The sequence below is a fragment of the Mustela nigripes genome, chromosome 7, assembly GCF_022355385.1.
Source record: "Mustela nigripes isolate SB6536 chromosome 7, MUSNIG.SB6536, whole genome shotgun sequence".
Lineage (NCBI taxonomy): Eukaryota > Metazoa > Chordata > Mammalia > Carnivora > Mustelidae > Mustela > Mustela nigripes.
The window spans coordinates 50,650,715-50,662,239 of NC_081563.1; the positions used below are offsets into that span (position 1 = coordinate 50,650,715).

The following is an 11,525-nucleotide window of genomic DNA, read 5'->3' on the forward strand; positions in this document are numbered from 1 at the left end:
AGGCCACATGCACAAACACATGCACACACATACTCCCACCACCACCAACTTCCACAGTAATTCCCAAGGACCTTGTATGTGTTCCTCCTTAATACATATCTGATGTGACCCACAGTGTTTCTAGCCATGGTGGCCACTCCAGGGAATACTTGCAGGGAAGGACACCAGCCAGATCAAATTTGTACCTCATACTCGACTTGAAAAGCTGGAGGAAGAGCCTCCACCTAGGCTACCCTAGAATGAATCCTTTTGTAAAATGAATAATCTTTTCAATTATCTTGTGGAGTAGACTAGACTGGGTTTGACTCTCAGTCCTACCACTGAATAGAAGTGTGGTACTTAGGGGCACCTGGGTGGCTCAGTTGGTGAAGCATCTGCTTTTGGCTCAGGTCATGATCCCAGGGTCCTGGGATCAATCCACACATCAGGCTCCGCCTGCTTCTCTCTTTCCCTCTGCCTGTCATTCCCCCTGCTTGTGCTCTCCCTCTGTCAAATAAATAAATAAAATTTTAAAAAGAAAGAAAAAGAATAAACCAAACCTTTTTTTTTTTAAAGCTAGGTCTTAAGCAAGTTATTTAACTTTATCTAGTCTGTTTTTCCATCTGTGAAAGAGGTCTCCAATTCCTTATTCCATAGAGCTTTAGGATGATTAAATGATCCGTTTGTAAAGTGCTCAAAGTGTATGATTTCCCTTTTTTCCCCTTCCTGCTTGTGTTTTTATATTTAAAGTGTGAATTAAAATTGAACTCATGGGTCTAAGTTCCTCTTTCTTCCATCCCCTCCCAAAGACCTTTATTCTATCTGGGCCCAGAATCTCTTTTAGAGATATTAAAATTTAGGGATTAGAGGGACTGAACTGGGAAGAGCCACAAAGGCCCTTTCTCTTTATGGTCCTTCCTCCTTCTCAAGGAACCAAATGCAGATGTAATTACCCTCCAGAGGTAACCACCCCACATGGGAGAGTGTGTGTGTGTGTGTGTGTGTGTGTGTGTGTGTCCAGTGAAGGTGAGTGGTTCAGCCCACGCCCAGAACACAAGCTGTATTCCCCATTTCCTCTCCTATTCATTCTTCCCTCTGCAGCTTTGCCCAAAGGTCTGGCCTGTAACAAGAAGAAGTTGCAATGACTTGGACCCTTGTCTTAACACGGATCTAGACCAATAGTCCTTGGCAGAGAGCACAAAGGCCTGGGAACTTGCCAGAGGAGTAGGGGAATTATCTATGACTAAGAAGGAGGAGGAATGCTGTGGCAGAGGGAAGAACAGCAGAAGGGATGGGGAACCTGGGGCTGGCCAATCTGGCCCGACGGGGCAACCTGGGGAGCCCTGGACACTGGCCTAGCCAAACCCCTCCATTCCTTCTCCCTCCCAGGCAGCAAGATGCCAGAATGGATTTGAGACATGTGTGCCCTGCGTGTCTGGTGTGGGCTCACCTGGCCTTGGAGATACATTTGGGTTACAATCAATCCCCAGGTCTGAAATAGAGTATTATGGAAATAGTGTTCTGTGTGTTTAATCCTTACAGACATGTGCTGGGATCTTTCACTTCCTACATGCAAACATATGTGTAGTTGACATAGAATTAGTACATCTGTGGCATTTGTTAGAACATGCTGCACAAGCATGACTCTTGAAAAGCTTTGTAGGATTTCCAGAAATGGGGAGAAGATGAAGGCAAGTGTATCAGCACAGTTTTTGCAGGTGATTATGTGACAACATATTCTGTGAACATACTTATAAGGTCATTGGAGGGTGGTGTTGGGGCGACTCGGGATGGAGATGGGTCTTAGGGTCCTGGTAGACTCAAAACTAAAATTTACCTTCTGGACCTTATTGTAAGCACTTAAGGAATGAGTACTGCATGAATGAATGCTGAGAAAATGAATGAATGAATTTTTGGATATTGGAAACAGGATAAAAGGCCTGAGAATTTGGTGGGGTTGGGACATTCTTGGCACTCTCTATAAAAGGAGAGTACCAATGCACAAAGGAGGCTGGGAGATACATGGCAAACCATGCTGTAGCCTGTCACCCCTGAGTGGCTTTGTTTCCATTCCTAGGAAAACAGAGAAAGAAAAAGGAACCCCCCTGGTGTCAAGTCCTGCATTGGGCTCCTTGCTCAGTGGGGAGCCTCCTTCTCCCTCTGTCTGTCGCTCCCCCTGCTTGTGCTCTCTGTCTCAATCGCTGGCAAATAAATAAATGGGGAACCCCAGCTCTGCCCTCCCCACTTTCCAGCTCCCAAGAATTGATGCTCTTTGTAAAGAAAAACATGCTATCCCAAGTATTTATCTAATCCCCTAATTTTGTTCCAGAAAGGAGGCAAATAAGCTATAAACCCAAAATTAAATGAAAGATTTTTAAAGAGAATGAGAAAGTAAGAGAGGGGAAACCACAGTGGAATAGAAATGAGATCAGGAGAGCAGGCAGGCTTCTTTGCTGGAATTGACTGATCTACGGCAGCCAAGATGCACAACCTCCTTAAGACAGGGATATTTTCCCCACATAAGAAGCCCAAACATTCCAGGTGCTGATTCCAGAGAAGTATATCCTGTGGATTCTCTGTGTGTTGCTGAGAACAACATCCTTAGCGTAAAAGTCATTTATACAAAGGCAGAAAAAAGTCTGTGGAAACATCTCATACCGGGAAGGTGACCGGGGAAGGAGCAGAAATTGGCCCCACTTCTATGGAGGGCAATTTGCTTGTTGCCTATCAAAATTTTACATACCCTTGACCCAGAACTACACTTATTGGAATTTATCCCACAGATATATTCACATTTATATAATTAAGAACGTTGATTACAACAACATTGGTAAAATCTAGAGGTTGGAAGCTTTCTACATGCTCGTGGATACGGGACATACGGACCTCCCTCACAATGGAGTACTATGCAGCCTTAGAGAAGAATGGCCTCACTCCTTATGTCCATACACGGAGCAATCTCTCAACTATTATAAATGGGGAAAGATTATATTGCAAGGCAGAGTGTATGCTCACATATGCATTTTTTTCCTGAAAGAATACACAGGAAACTTAGATGTTGCTACCTCAAGATGTAGATGGGTAGGAAAGAGACTTATTTTCAGTTCAGAATATACTCTTCTGTACTAATGTACTTCTCTCATCAGTAGCAAGCGTTATCGTCCTTTTTAACTGAATTAAGTTATTTTTCCTAGAACAAACAAAAGGGGGGAAACGCAAACAAAACAAAACAAAACAAAACAAAACAAAAAAACCAAGAGGGAGCAAACAGTGAATAATGGCAAGAATTCTGTGTCCTCGTCCATAGAATTTAATACGCTCTAACCCAATTATTCTTTACAGTAAACTTACGAAGGAGATATGTATGGCTCCATTTCACAGGTGAGGAAACTGACATTCAGGGAAATTAAATGACATAGGTACTAAGTGGCAGAGAGCGGATTCGGATCCCGAACTGTGGAATCCCAAAGCCCAAGGGACTTTTCCTCGCTGACCGCTGGTCTCTGCCTGCAGGAGGGAGGGGCGCTAACGGAACGCGGGGCCCCACGCAGCCCAGCACCCCAGCTAGTGCCCCAGCGGCCCCGGCGCTCACGGGGTTCCACGCTCAGGGAGCGCGCGCGCACGCAGCGGCGCGCGCCCGGCGGCGGCGGCGGCGACGTCACAGGCCGAGCTTTCCTTTTCGGGAGTCCCCGGCACACATCCTGTGTCCATGTTTGGGCATTTACGTCACGGCGGCAGGGCCGGGGCCTCCCGAAATGGCAGTGGCCCGGGGAGTCGGAAGCCCGGAGCCAGCGCGGCCGCTGCTATATAAGTGGGGGGGCCGCGGATCGGGGGAGCCCGGCTGCGCTTTGGAGAAGCGAGAAGCCGCCGCCCGAGGCAGGTCCCGGCGAGCAAAGGCGCCTCGGCCCCCCGTTCCCTTTCCCAAAGGTGAGCACCTGGAGCCAGGAGCCCGGGTGCTTGGGTCAGTGAGGCACAGGGCACCGCAACAGCTGGCCTCCCCGTCACCCGCGCGCAGCCAAGCCCATCGGGCGAGGCCCCCGGCGCCCCGCAGCCGCCGCCGCGCCATGCTTCACCTTAGCGAGTTTTCCGGCCCCGACGCGCTTCTGGTCAAGTCCACCGAGGGCTGTTGCGCGGAACCCAGCACTGAATTGTCCCGGCTGCCCGGTAGGGACGCGCCGGCGACTGCCGGCTACCCCGGAGGTAAGGAGAGCGGCGGAGGGTGCTCAGACGGCGACGCAGAGCGGGGGCGCATGGTGCCTGAGAACAGACAGGGACCCGGACTGTAGAGCTGTGGGGGGTAGAGGTGGTAGGAGGCTCCGGGGTCCTGAGGTGCGCACCCCATCCCCAGCCCCTCTGTACCGCCAGCGCCTCCGCAGGAACCTGTGGGTTGATCAGGGCGTCCTTTTGCCTGTGCACGTGTGTTTTCGTGTGCATGTTTGTGTGTGCGTCTTGGGCGTATTCGGGCTCCAGCTGGATCAGAATGTGCAAAAAGCACCTTTTATGTGTCGGTGCGCCCCCAGGGTTTCGGGGTAGGGGCTTGCAGACTCTGAGGCGCGTCCTTTGATGTGCCCGGAGCTGATTCCTGCTCCCTCCTCAGCAGGCGACTTCTTGAGCTGGGCTTTGAGCAGCTGCAGCGCCGGGGGGGACTTAGCCGATTCCTGCTTCCTGGAGGGGCCTGCACCCACGCCCCCTCCTGGCCTCAGCTACAGCGGTAGCTTCTTCATCCAAGCAGTACCCGAACACCCGCACGACCCGGAGGCACTCTTCAACCTCATGTCGGGCATCCTGGGTCTGGCACCTTTCCCCGGCCCTGAGGCGGCAGCATCCCGGTCTCCGCTGGACGCCTCTTTTTCCGCAGGCCCCGACGCCTTGCTGCCGGGTCCCCCGGACCTTTACTCCCCGGATCTGGGCGCTGCCGCCTTCCCAGAGGCGTTCTGGGAAGCCTCACCCTCGGCAGGCGCCCCCTCACAGTGCCTGTATGAGCCTCAGCTCTCCCCGCCCGACGTCAAGCCAGGCCTCCGGGCGCCTCCGGCCTCCCCTGCGCTGGACACTGCCTCGGCCTTCAAAGGCCCCTACGCTCCCTGGGAGCTGCTCTCAGCTGGAGCCCCAGGGAGCTGTGGGTCACAGGGAGCCTACCAGGCCCCCTCCGACGCCCGTTTCCCTTCGATGGGGGCCAAGATTGAAGACCTGCTGTCCATCAGCTGCCCGGCGGAGCTGCCAGCCGGTCCCGCCAACAGACTCTACCCCACGGGGTCTTACGACGCTTATCCGCTGGCCGCAGGTGACTTAGGAGAGGTGGCCGAGGGCCTCCCGGGTCTCCTGACCCCTCCTAGTGGGGATGGGGGGAGTAGCGGCGACGGTGGAGAGTTTCTGGCGGGTACTCAGGCTCAGGTTTCTCCCCTGGGCCTTCGCAGCACCGCGGCGGACTTCCCGAAACCTCTGGTGGCAGACATCACTGGGAGCAGTGGCGTGGCCGAGCCTCCGGGGCCACCGCCACCGGCCCCATTCCCACCCACCAAGGCGCGGCGCAAGGGGCGCCGGGGCGGCAAGTGCAGCGCGCGCTGCTTCTGCCCGCGGCCTCACGCCAAGGCCTTTGCTTGCCCAGTGGAGAGCTGTGTGCGCAGCTTTGCGCGCTCCGACGAGCTCAACCGCCACCTGCGCATCCACACCGGCCACAAGCCCTTCCAGTGCCGCATCTGCCTCCGCAACTTCAGCCGAAGCGACCACCTTACCACCCACGTGCGCACTCACACGGGTGAGAAACCCTTTGCCTGCGACGTGTGCGGCCGCCGCTTCGCGCGCAGTGATGAGAAGAAAAGGCACAGCAAGGTGCACCTCAAGCAGAAGGCGCGCGCGGAGGAGCGGCTCAAGGGCCTTGGCTTTTACTCTTTGGGCCTCTCTTTCGCCGCCCTGTGAGGGGGAAATGGGTTTGTAGATTGAGGCGCTGCCGCCCGGCACGAAAGAGGAGACCTGGCCCGACCCCCCACCCACCCCTTTTCCGGCACGTCCCGGGGCCGGGCTCTGGTCCCACTTCCAGTTCCCTTGAAGTGCCCGTCGTTCACGCCTCGTTCAGCACCAGCTCCGTGGACAGCTCCTGCGGTCCCCGGCGCTGACGCCCGCGTCCGCCGCTCTTTGAAGAAGTCCTCTCAGGCCACCCACTGAGTAGGCACTTCCATGGGACTCAAGATAGCCTTTTGTAACTAACTTGGCGCACGCCCCACGCCCCTCATTAGAACCCCCAGAGTCAGGCTGGGGCAGCGCCGAGCCGGTCTCGCGCGGGATTTTGTACAGCAATGTCGTTTCCAGCAGCCATTGGATGTAACGTTTTGCTTTGGGGTTATTTCCTTTTGTTGTTGTTAATTTTTGTAAAGCAGACGCTACTCTCGAGCAGTTGACAAAACTGTTTATTTTTGCAATTAAAATTATTGTGCTAAAAGCTTACTGAATCTGCCATCTAAGCTCCTGACCCTTTCCCCCCAGTCACTCCCCCAGGAGAATATGTGCCAGAAGAGAAAGGAGATATTCAGCCAAAAGGATCATTACGCAGCTATTGTCAGGCACTGTGGCACATAGTAGGCATTCAATAAATATGTACTGAATTAACAAATGCATTTAATCACAACTGACCTAAGAGCTCAAAGTTTTTTCTGAAACTTGAGAGTGATTGAGATGTTGAGGTAACATTTGGGGATATATTATCCTAAATCTTCACAATTCTAAATGCAGCAACATATATTCCATTTCAAAGATGAAGGAGCAAAGTAGGTAACTTGCTGGGTAACCTGGCTAGTAAGTGACGGGGTCAAACTCAGATCTGTCTGGCTCCAAAGCCAGTAATTTTTTTTTTTACCAACCCCAGAATGGTGGCACCTCACCTTAATAGTGCTGTTTGGAAAGGCTTCCTACCCACAAGTGAGAGAGATTTGGGAACTAGAGGAGGCCCAGGCAGTAGCCATGACAATGGAGGACTGCAGTATGGCAGAGCTGTCTGTGAACAACCGAAGTATTAGGTATCACAGAAGCTCCAGCCAGTGGCTGTGCATCTGTATGAGAAAAAGGGGCTGTCAGGGCCAAACGGGACTCAGCATTCAGCCAGACCATGGATGGGCCGAGCCAAGCCACACGAGGTGCTTGCCAGATTCTCACAGTCATGTTAGTTGCTCCCAAACGATCTTGTTTAGGTGGCAGCAGCCCCTCTACCATCCAGCCATGCACCTGCCATAGTCGCTTTTCCCTAACTCTCCTTCCAGGTGAACCCTTCATGGCTTGGGGTGGGAGGTAGGGAAGATGGGGAATGGTTTCAACTTGGTCCCCCTTTACTCCCTGAACCCCCAACTCAAAAGATTTCTGGCCACCTTGAGCAGACTCTGGAATATTAGAAGTCTGCTGTTCACCCTCTCTCCTCCCCAGTAATTCCTTTCTGCTAAGGAAAAGATAGGGCCTGTCTGCAGGCTTCATTCTTTTCTCCTTCAAGCTGAGCTGTTCTTGAGTTAAGAGTGCCTTACAGCCCTGTGATGCCAGATCAGTCTGGCTTCGGATCCTTTGGCTTCTTTGTCCCTTCACTGTCAGACATGCTCACCTTCCACCCCAGTGTTCAGTTGACCAGAGACAAAATAATCAAGTCAGAGAATTCCATCCATTTCTCCCCTCAGGTGTTAAGTGCTTTCATGTGACCCGAGTATCTCATATTTACTAGAACAGTTTGTGGTAAAGGACTCCACATTACCTCTTCTAGAAGAGTTAACATTTTAAGAGTAGCCTGTAGAGGGCAATGTTTAACCCTGTAAAGAGGCTCAAATGATGGACCATCAGGCATTACAATAGGTAACTTGTAGATTCACAGACACAAAAGATAATGGTGATTTTTATCAGCTTCCTATTTAAGTGACCACACCTCTCACTTATAGGCATGGACCACCTGACTTCACTTTCCATGCAGAGTAAGGTAATGAAGAGCATAAAGGCCCAGATTTCAAGCAACTGGTTGCAAACCATACAACCTAAACAAAGAAGGAAGGGCAGACAGGCTGTGGGTGGGTGGTGTCTAACCATGTCACCCTTGCCCTCTTTAACATCATTCTATCAAGTACCATCAGCTCTATTGTGCCCCATCTTGTCCTCAAACACAAACCTAGGCCTAAACATCACAGACGGGAAAATTGACCCCCACAGAAGTGATTTAGTTAGTCATGGTGCTGGTGCCAGAGCCCAGCCCAGTTCTAGAACTCCCAGCTGAAAAGCTCCTCATAGTATTCCCAAGGGAAACTGTTCCATATGCCAGAGCTTCCCCTAGGGATTGTGAGGGAAGAGAATGTTAACGTCAGAGATGGAAAGAATTTAAATAAAATCATCAGACCCCCACAGAATCAGGGACAAACAGAGAGCTCTTATCTTACTTACTCCTCTTCGTCATCTAGCCCTCATAATGAGGGTGTTTTCCCAGACATCGCTCCTAGCTCTCACCTTCCCTATTTCAACACTTGTCTTGGAAAGCACATTCATTTCCAGGCCTTTAGTGATTACTGCTGCTTAAATGACTTCTAAGCCAGCCAACCCAAGTATCTGCCCCAGGTGTAACTCCTTGGTCAGATTAATGAACAACTCCGTGTGGGTGTCTCACTGCCATTTAAAATACTGTCTAAAACCGTATCATTCATCTATACACCCAGTTTCTGCTAATGATGACTATCATTTGTTTGGGTCCCTAGACTCACCTGAATGACTTACAGTTCTTCTGTGGGATTCATCCTTGACCCTTCCTTCTCCTATATCCAGGCTGTCACTCAGAACTGTTGGATCTTACTGGGGCACCTGGGTGGTTCAGTGGGTTAAGTCTCTGCCTTCAGCTCAGGTCACGATCTCAGGGTCCTGGGATCGAGCCCTGCATCAGGCCCTCTGCTCAGGAGGGTGCCTGCTTCCCCCTCTTTCTCTGCCTACTTGTGATCTCTGTCTGTCAAGTAAATAAATAAAATCTTAAAAAAAGAAAAAACTGTTGGATCTTACTGAAGATCTTCAGGGTCTTATCTGCTCTCATCCCTGGTACATTGTTTCCTTTTATGTAGTGTGATTTTTAGCTGTGAGTTCACCTTCAGTGGGCATTTACCTGGGCAATAATACTCTGTGGCCTGGGTTGAGGGTATGTTTTTCCTGAGCAATTCTGCATTTGCTTGTGCTGTGCATCCCAAGAATACCAAATAATGAAGATCAGTCTCTTTGTTAATTTCTTTACCTGGGCTTCCTGTATCACACAGGGGTTGTGAATTCAAACCCTAACACATATAGTTATGCATCCTCAAGGGAAGTCCCCCAAATGGGGCCCAGGTCAGCATAGGCAAGAAATAAACCTCCCTCCCCATACCTCCTGGGGTTACTCACAGCACATCCCATGCTTATATTTCTTGGTCTCCCAGTTGTACGCCCAGTTTTGGTCCATATAGATTTTCTCTCCTTGATTGCATTTTTGGTTAAGCATTTCAGAGGTCTGTTATATTTTGTGAGTCAGTCCACATATTCTGTAGGAGGAGGGTCTTTGGTTTATCTATTCCACAATACTGATTGAAACTGAAACCTGAATATGTTGGTTCCTTTAGTGAAACATTTTCCATGTTTATCTTCTCTGTGCCTATTGCCAGCATCTCAGCCCATGCCCCTCCCTGCACATACACAAACACCATGGATATGACAATCACATAAAATCACATAACATGTAGTTGGAAGGAATTTATAAGAACATCTTTTCTAACCCCTCTATATATAGAGAAAGAAACCGAGGCCTGAGAGATATGGGGATTTTCTTAAGGACACACAGAGAGTGAGAGACTGAAGTGGACCTTGAACCTGGGCCTTCCAGTTCCAAGACTAGCATTTCTCCTGCATATCTAGTCGTTCCACAACCATTGAGAATTTACCATATGCCAGACCAGTGGTTCCCACCTTCTTTCCTTTCCAATATACTGGAAGTATTCAACACATACATGAGTAACAAAGGTCATTCTAGTCTTGACTTTCATCATAGAGATACAGGGAAGAGGAAGAGTAATTAAGAATCTTGATGAAGTGGGAGATTTTGACAAAGCAACTTGGTATGCCTGCTATTTCTTCCCTCATCCCCCCAACTTCTGTGCCCTGTTTGAGACAAGCCTGTACTGTACCAAACTGCTTTCTGTGGTCTCTCTCCCTCCACTCCACATTGCATATCACTACTGATACAACTTCCCTAAAGCACTCATGGTGTTGTATCCCAAAATGACCACAGCTTCCACCTTCCTACAAAAAAATATACACTGCAGTTAAAGCCTTCCATATCTGAACCAGATTCATCTTCCATCCTCTGTCTTCTCTCCTTTTGCTCTCTCCTCTCCCCTTGTGTATTATCCAAATTGTCCCACACTTGAGCTCCTTCAAGAGCAGAGACCATGTCTGATCCACATATGTGGGCTCCATATCATCATGCCCACTCCCCAGCACACTTAAGTGCTTAATTTTTTTTTTGGATTATTTATTTATTTGACAGAGAGAGATCACAAGTAGGCAGAGAGGCGGGCAGAGAGAGAGGGGAGGGGAGAAGCAGGCTCACTGCTGAGCAGAGAGCCTGATGCGTTCCTCCATCCTGGACCCTGGGATCATGACCCGAGCTGAAGGCAGAGGCTTTAACCCACTAAGCCACCCATGCACCCCTTAAGTGTTTAATTATTGAGTGGATTGGTTCCCCCCCAAAAAAGATGTAAAGTGCTAAAGGGAGAAGGGAAAAGAGAAGGGGGAAAAAGGAAGGAAAGCAGGTGTTTGGAGAGCATGAAGCTGAGAAAAGATCAGAAGGGAGAAATGGGCAGAAGCAGGACTGAGGTCCTGCTCCAAGCCATGGGGGTGTCATGAGTGGGACCATAATTCTGGCTGGTCTGTGTCTGTCCAATTCTGGCTGAGCCCATGATTCTGTACCTCAGCTCTGGACCCCAGATGTGTCTGCCACTCAGTTCTCTCTTTTGGTTTCTCGGGCCCACATGGAGTGGGATTCAGTTTAACATTTTTAGAACTGTGGTTCCCATAACAACCAAGCAGGAACTGTTGTCTGTGAAATGTAGCATAAGCACACATGCGCACATGCACACACACACATATGTGCATGTGCGTATACATGTGCACATCCCACACATACATGCACACACACATACACACGTGCATTCACCGAGACACATTCATACACGCACAGCATCTACCCACATGTGTACACATGCGTGTATTCACCTGTATGTGTACTCACACATGCACACATGTGCACGTGCACAGATATGGGCCTGCATACATATACATATGCACAAAAGCACATACATACATACACAGGCATGCCCTGGATTGCTTTTGCATATTCATAGGAAGCATAGTGTGAGGACAGACAAACATCACCAGGACAAAGTTAGAATCAAGACAATATATGGACATTTTTGGTTCTCTGCAAAAGCAGGTGGATTTGGGGAAACTGTACTTTGGCAGAGGAGGGCCCAGTAAGCTTAATACAGCAAAATGGTAGAAGGAGGGCACTGTGTTTAAGT

General features: G+C 50.0%; 1 protein-coding gene across 2 annotated transcripts; it reads left to right on the plus strand.

Moving 5' to 3' along the window:
* The first annotated feature begins 3,630 nt into the window (after positions 1-3,630).
* EGR4 (early growth response 4) lies at positions 3,631-6,432 on the plus strand. Of its 2 annotated transcripts, none has more exons than XM_059407766.1 (2): positions 3,631-4,179; positions 4,577-6,432. In XM_059407766.1, exons 1-2 carry the CDS (start codon positions 3,735-3,737, stop codon positions 5,893-5,895), a joined length of 1,764 nt encoding a protein of 587 aa, XP_059263749.1. In that variant the 5' UTR covers positions 3,631-3,734; the 3' UTR covers positions 5,896-6,432. The 2 variants fall into 2 exon arrangements, with proteins under 2 accessions (XP_059263749.1, XP_059263750.1); XM_059407767.1 differs by having other exon boundaries at positions 3,974-4,179; positions 4,580-6,432.
* Positions 6,433-11,525: the final 5,093 nt, after the last annotated feature.

Bases quoted from the DNA above. Each gene is read 5' to 3' on its own strand.
- EGR4 (XM_059407766.1), top strand. From the start codon at position 3,735: ATGGCAGTGGCCCGGGGAGTCGGAAGCCCGGAGCCAGCGCGGCCGCTG. The intron at 4,180-4,576 runs GTAAGGAGAGCG...CTCCCTCCTCAG, and splicing joins GACTGCCGGCTACCCCGGAG to CAGGCGACTTCTTGAGCTGG.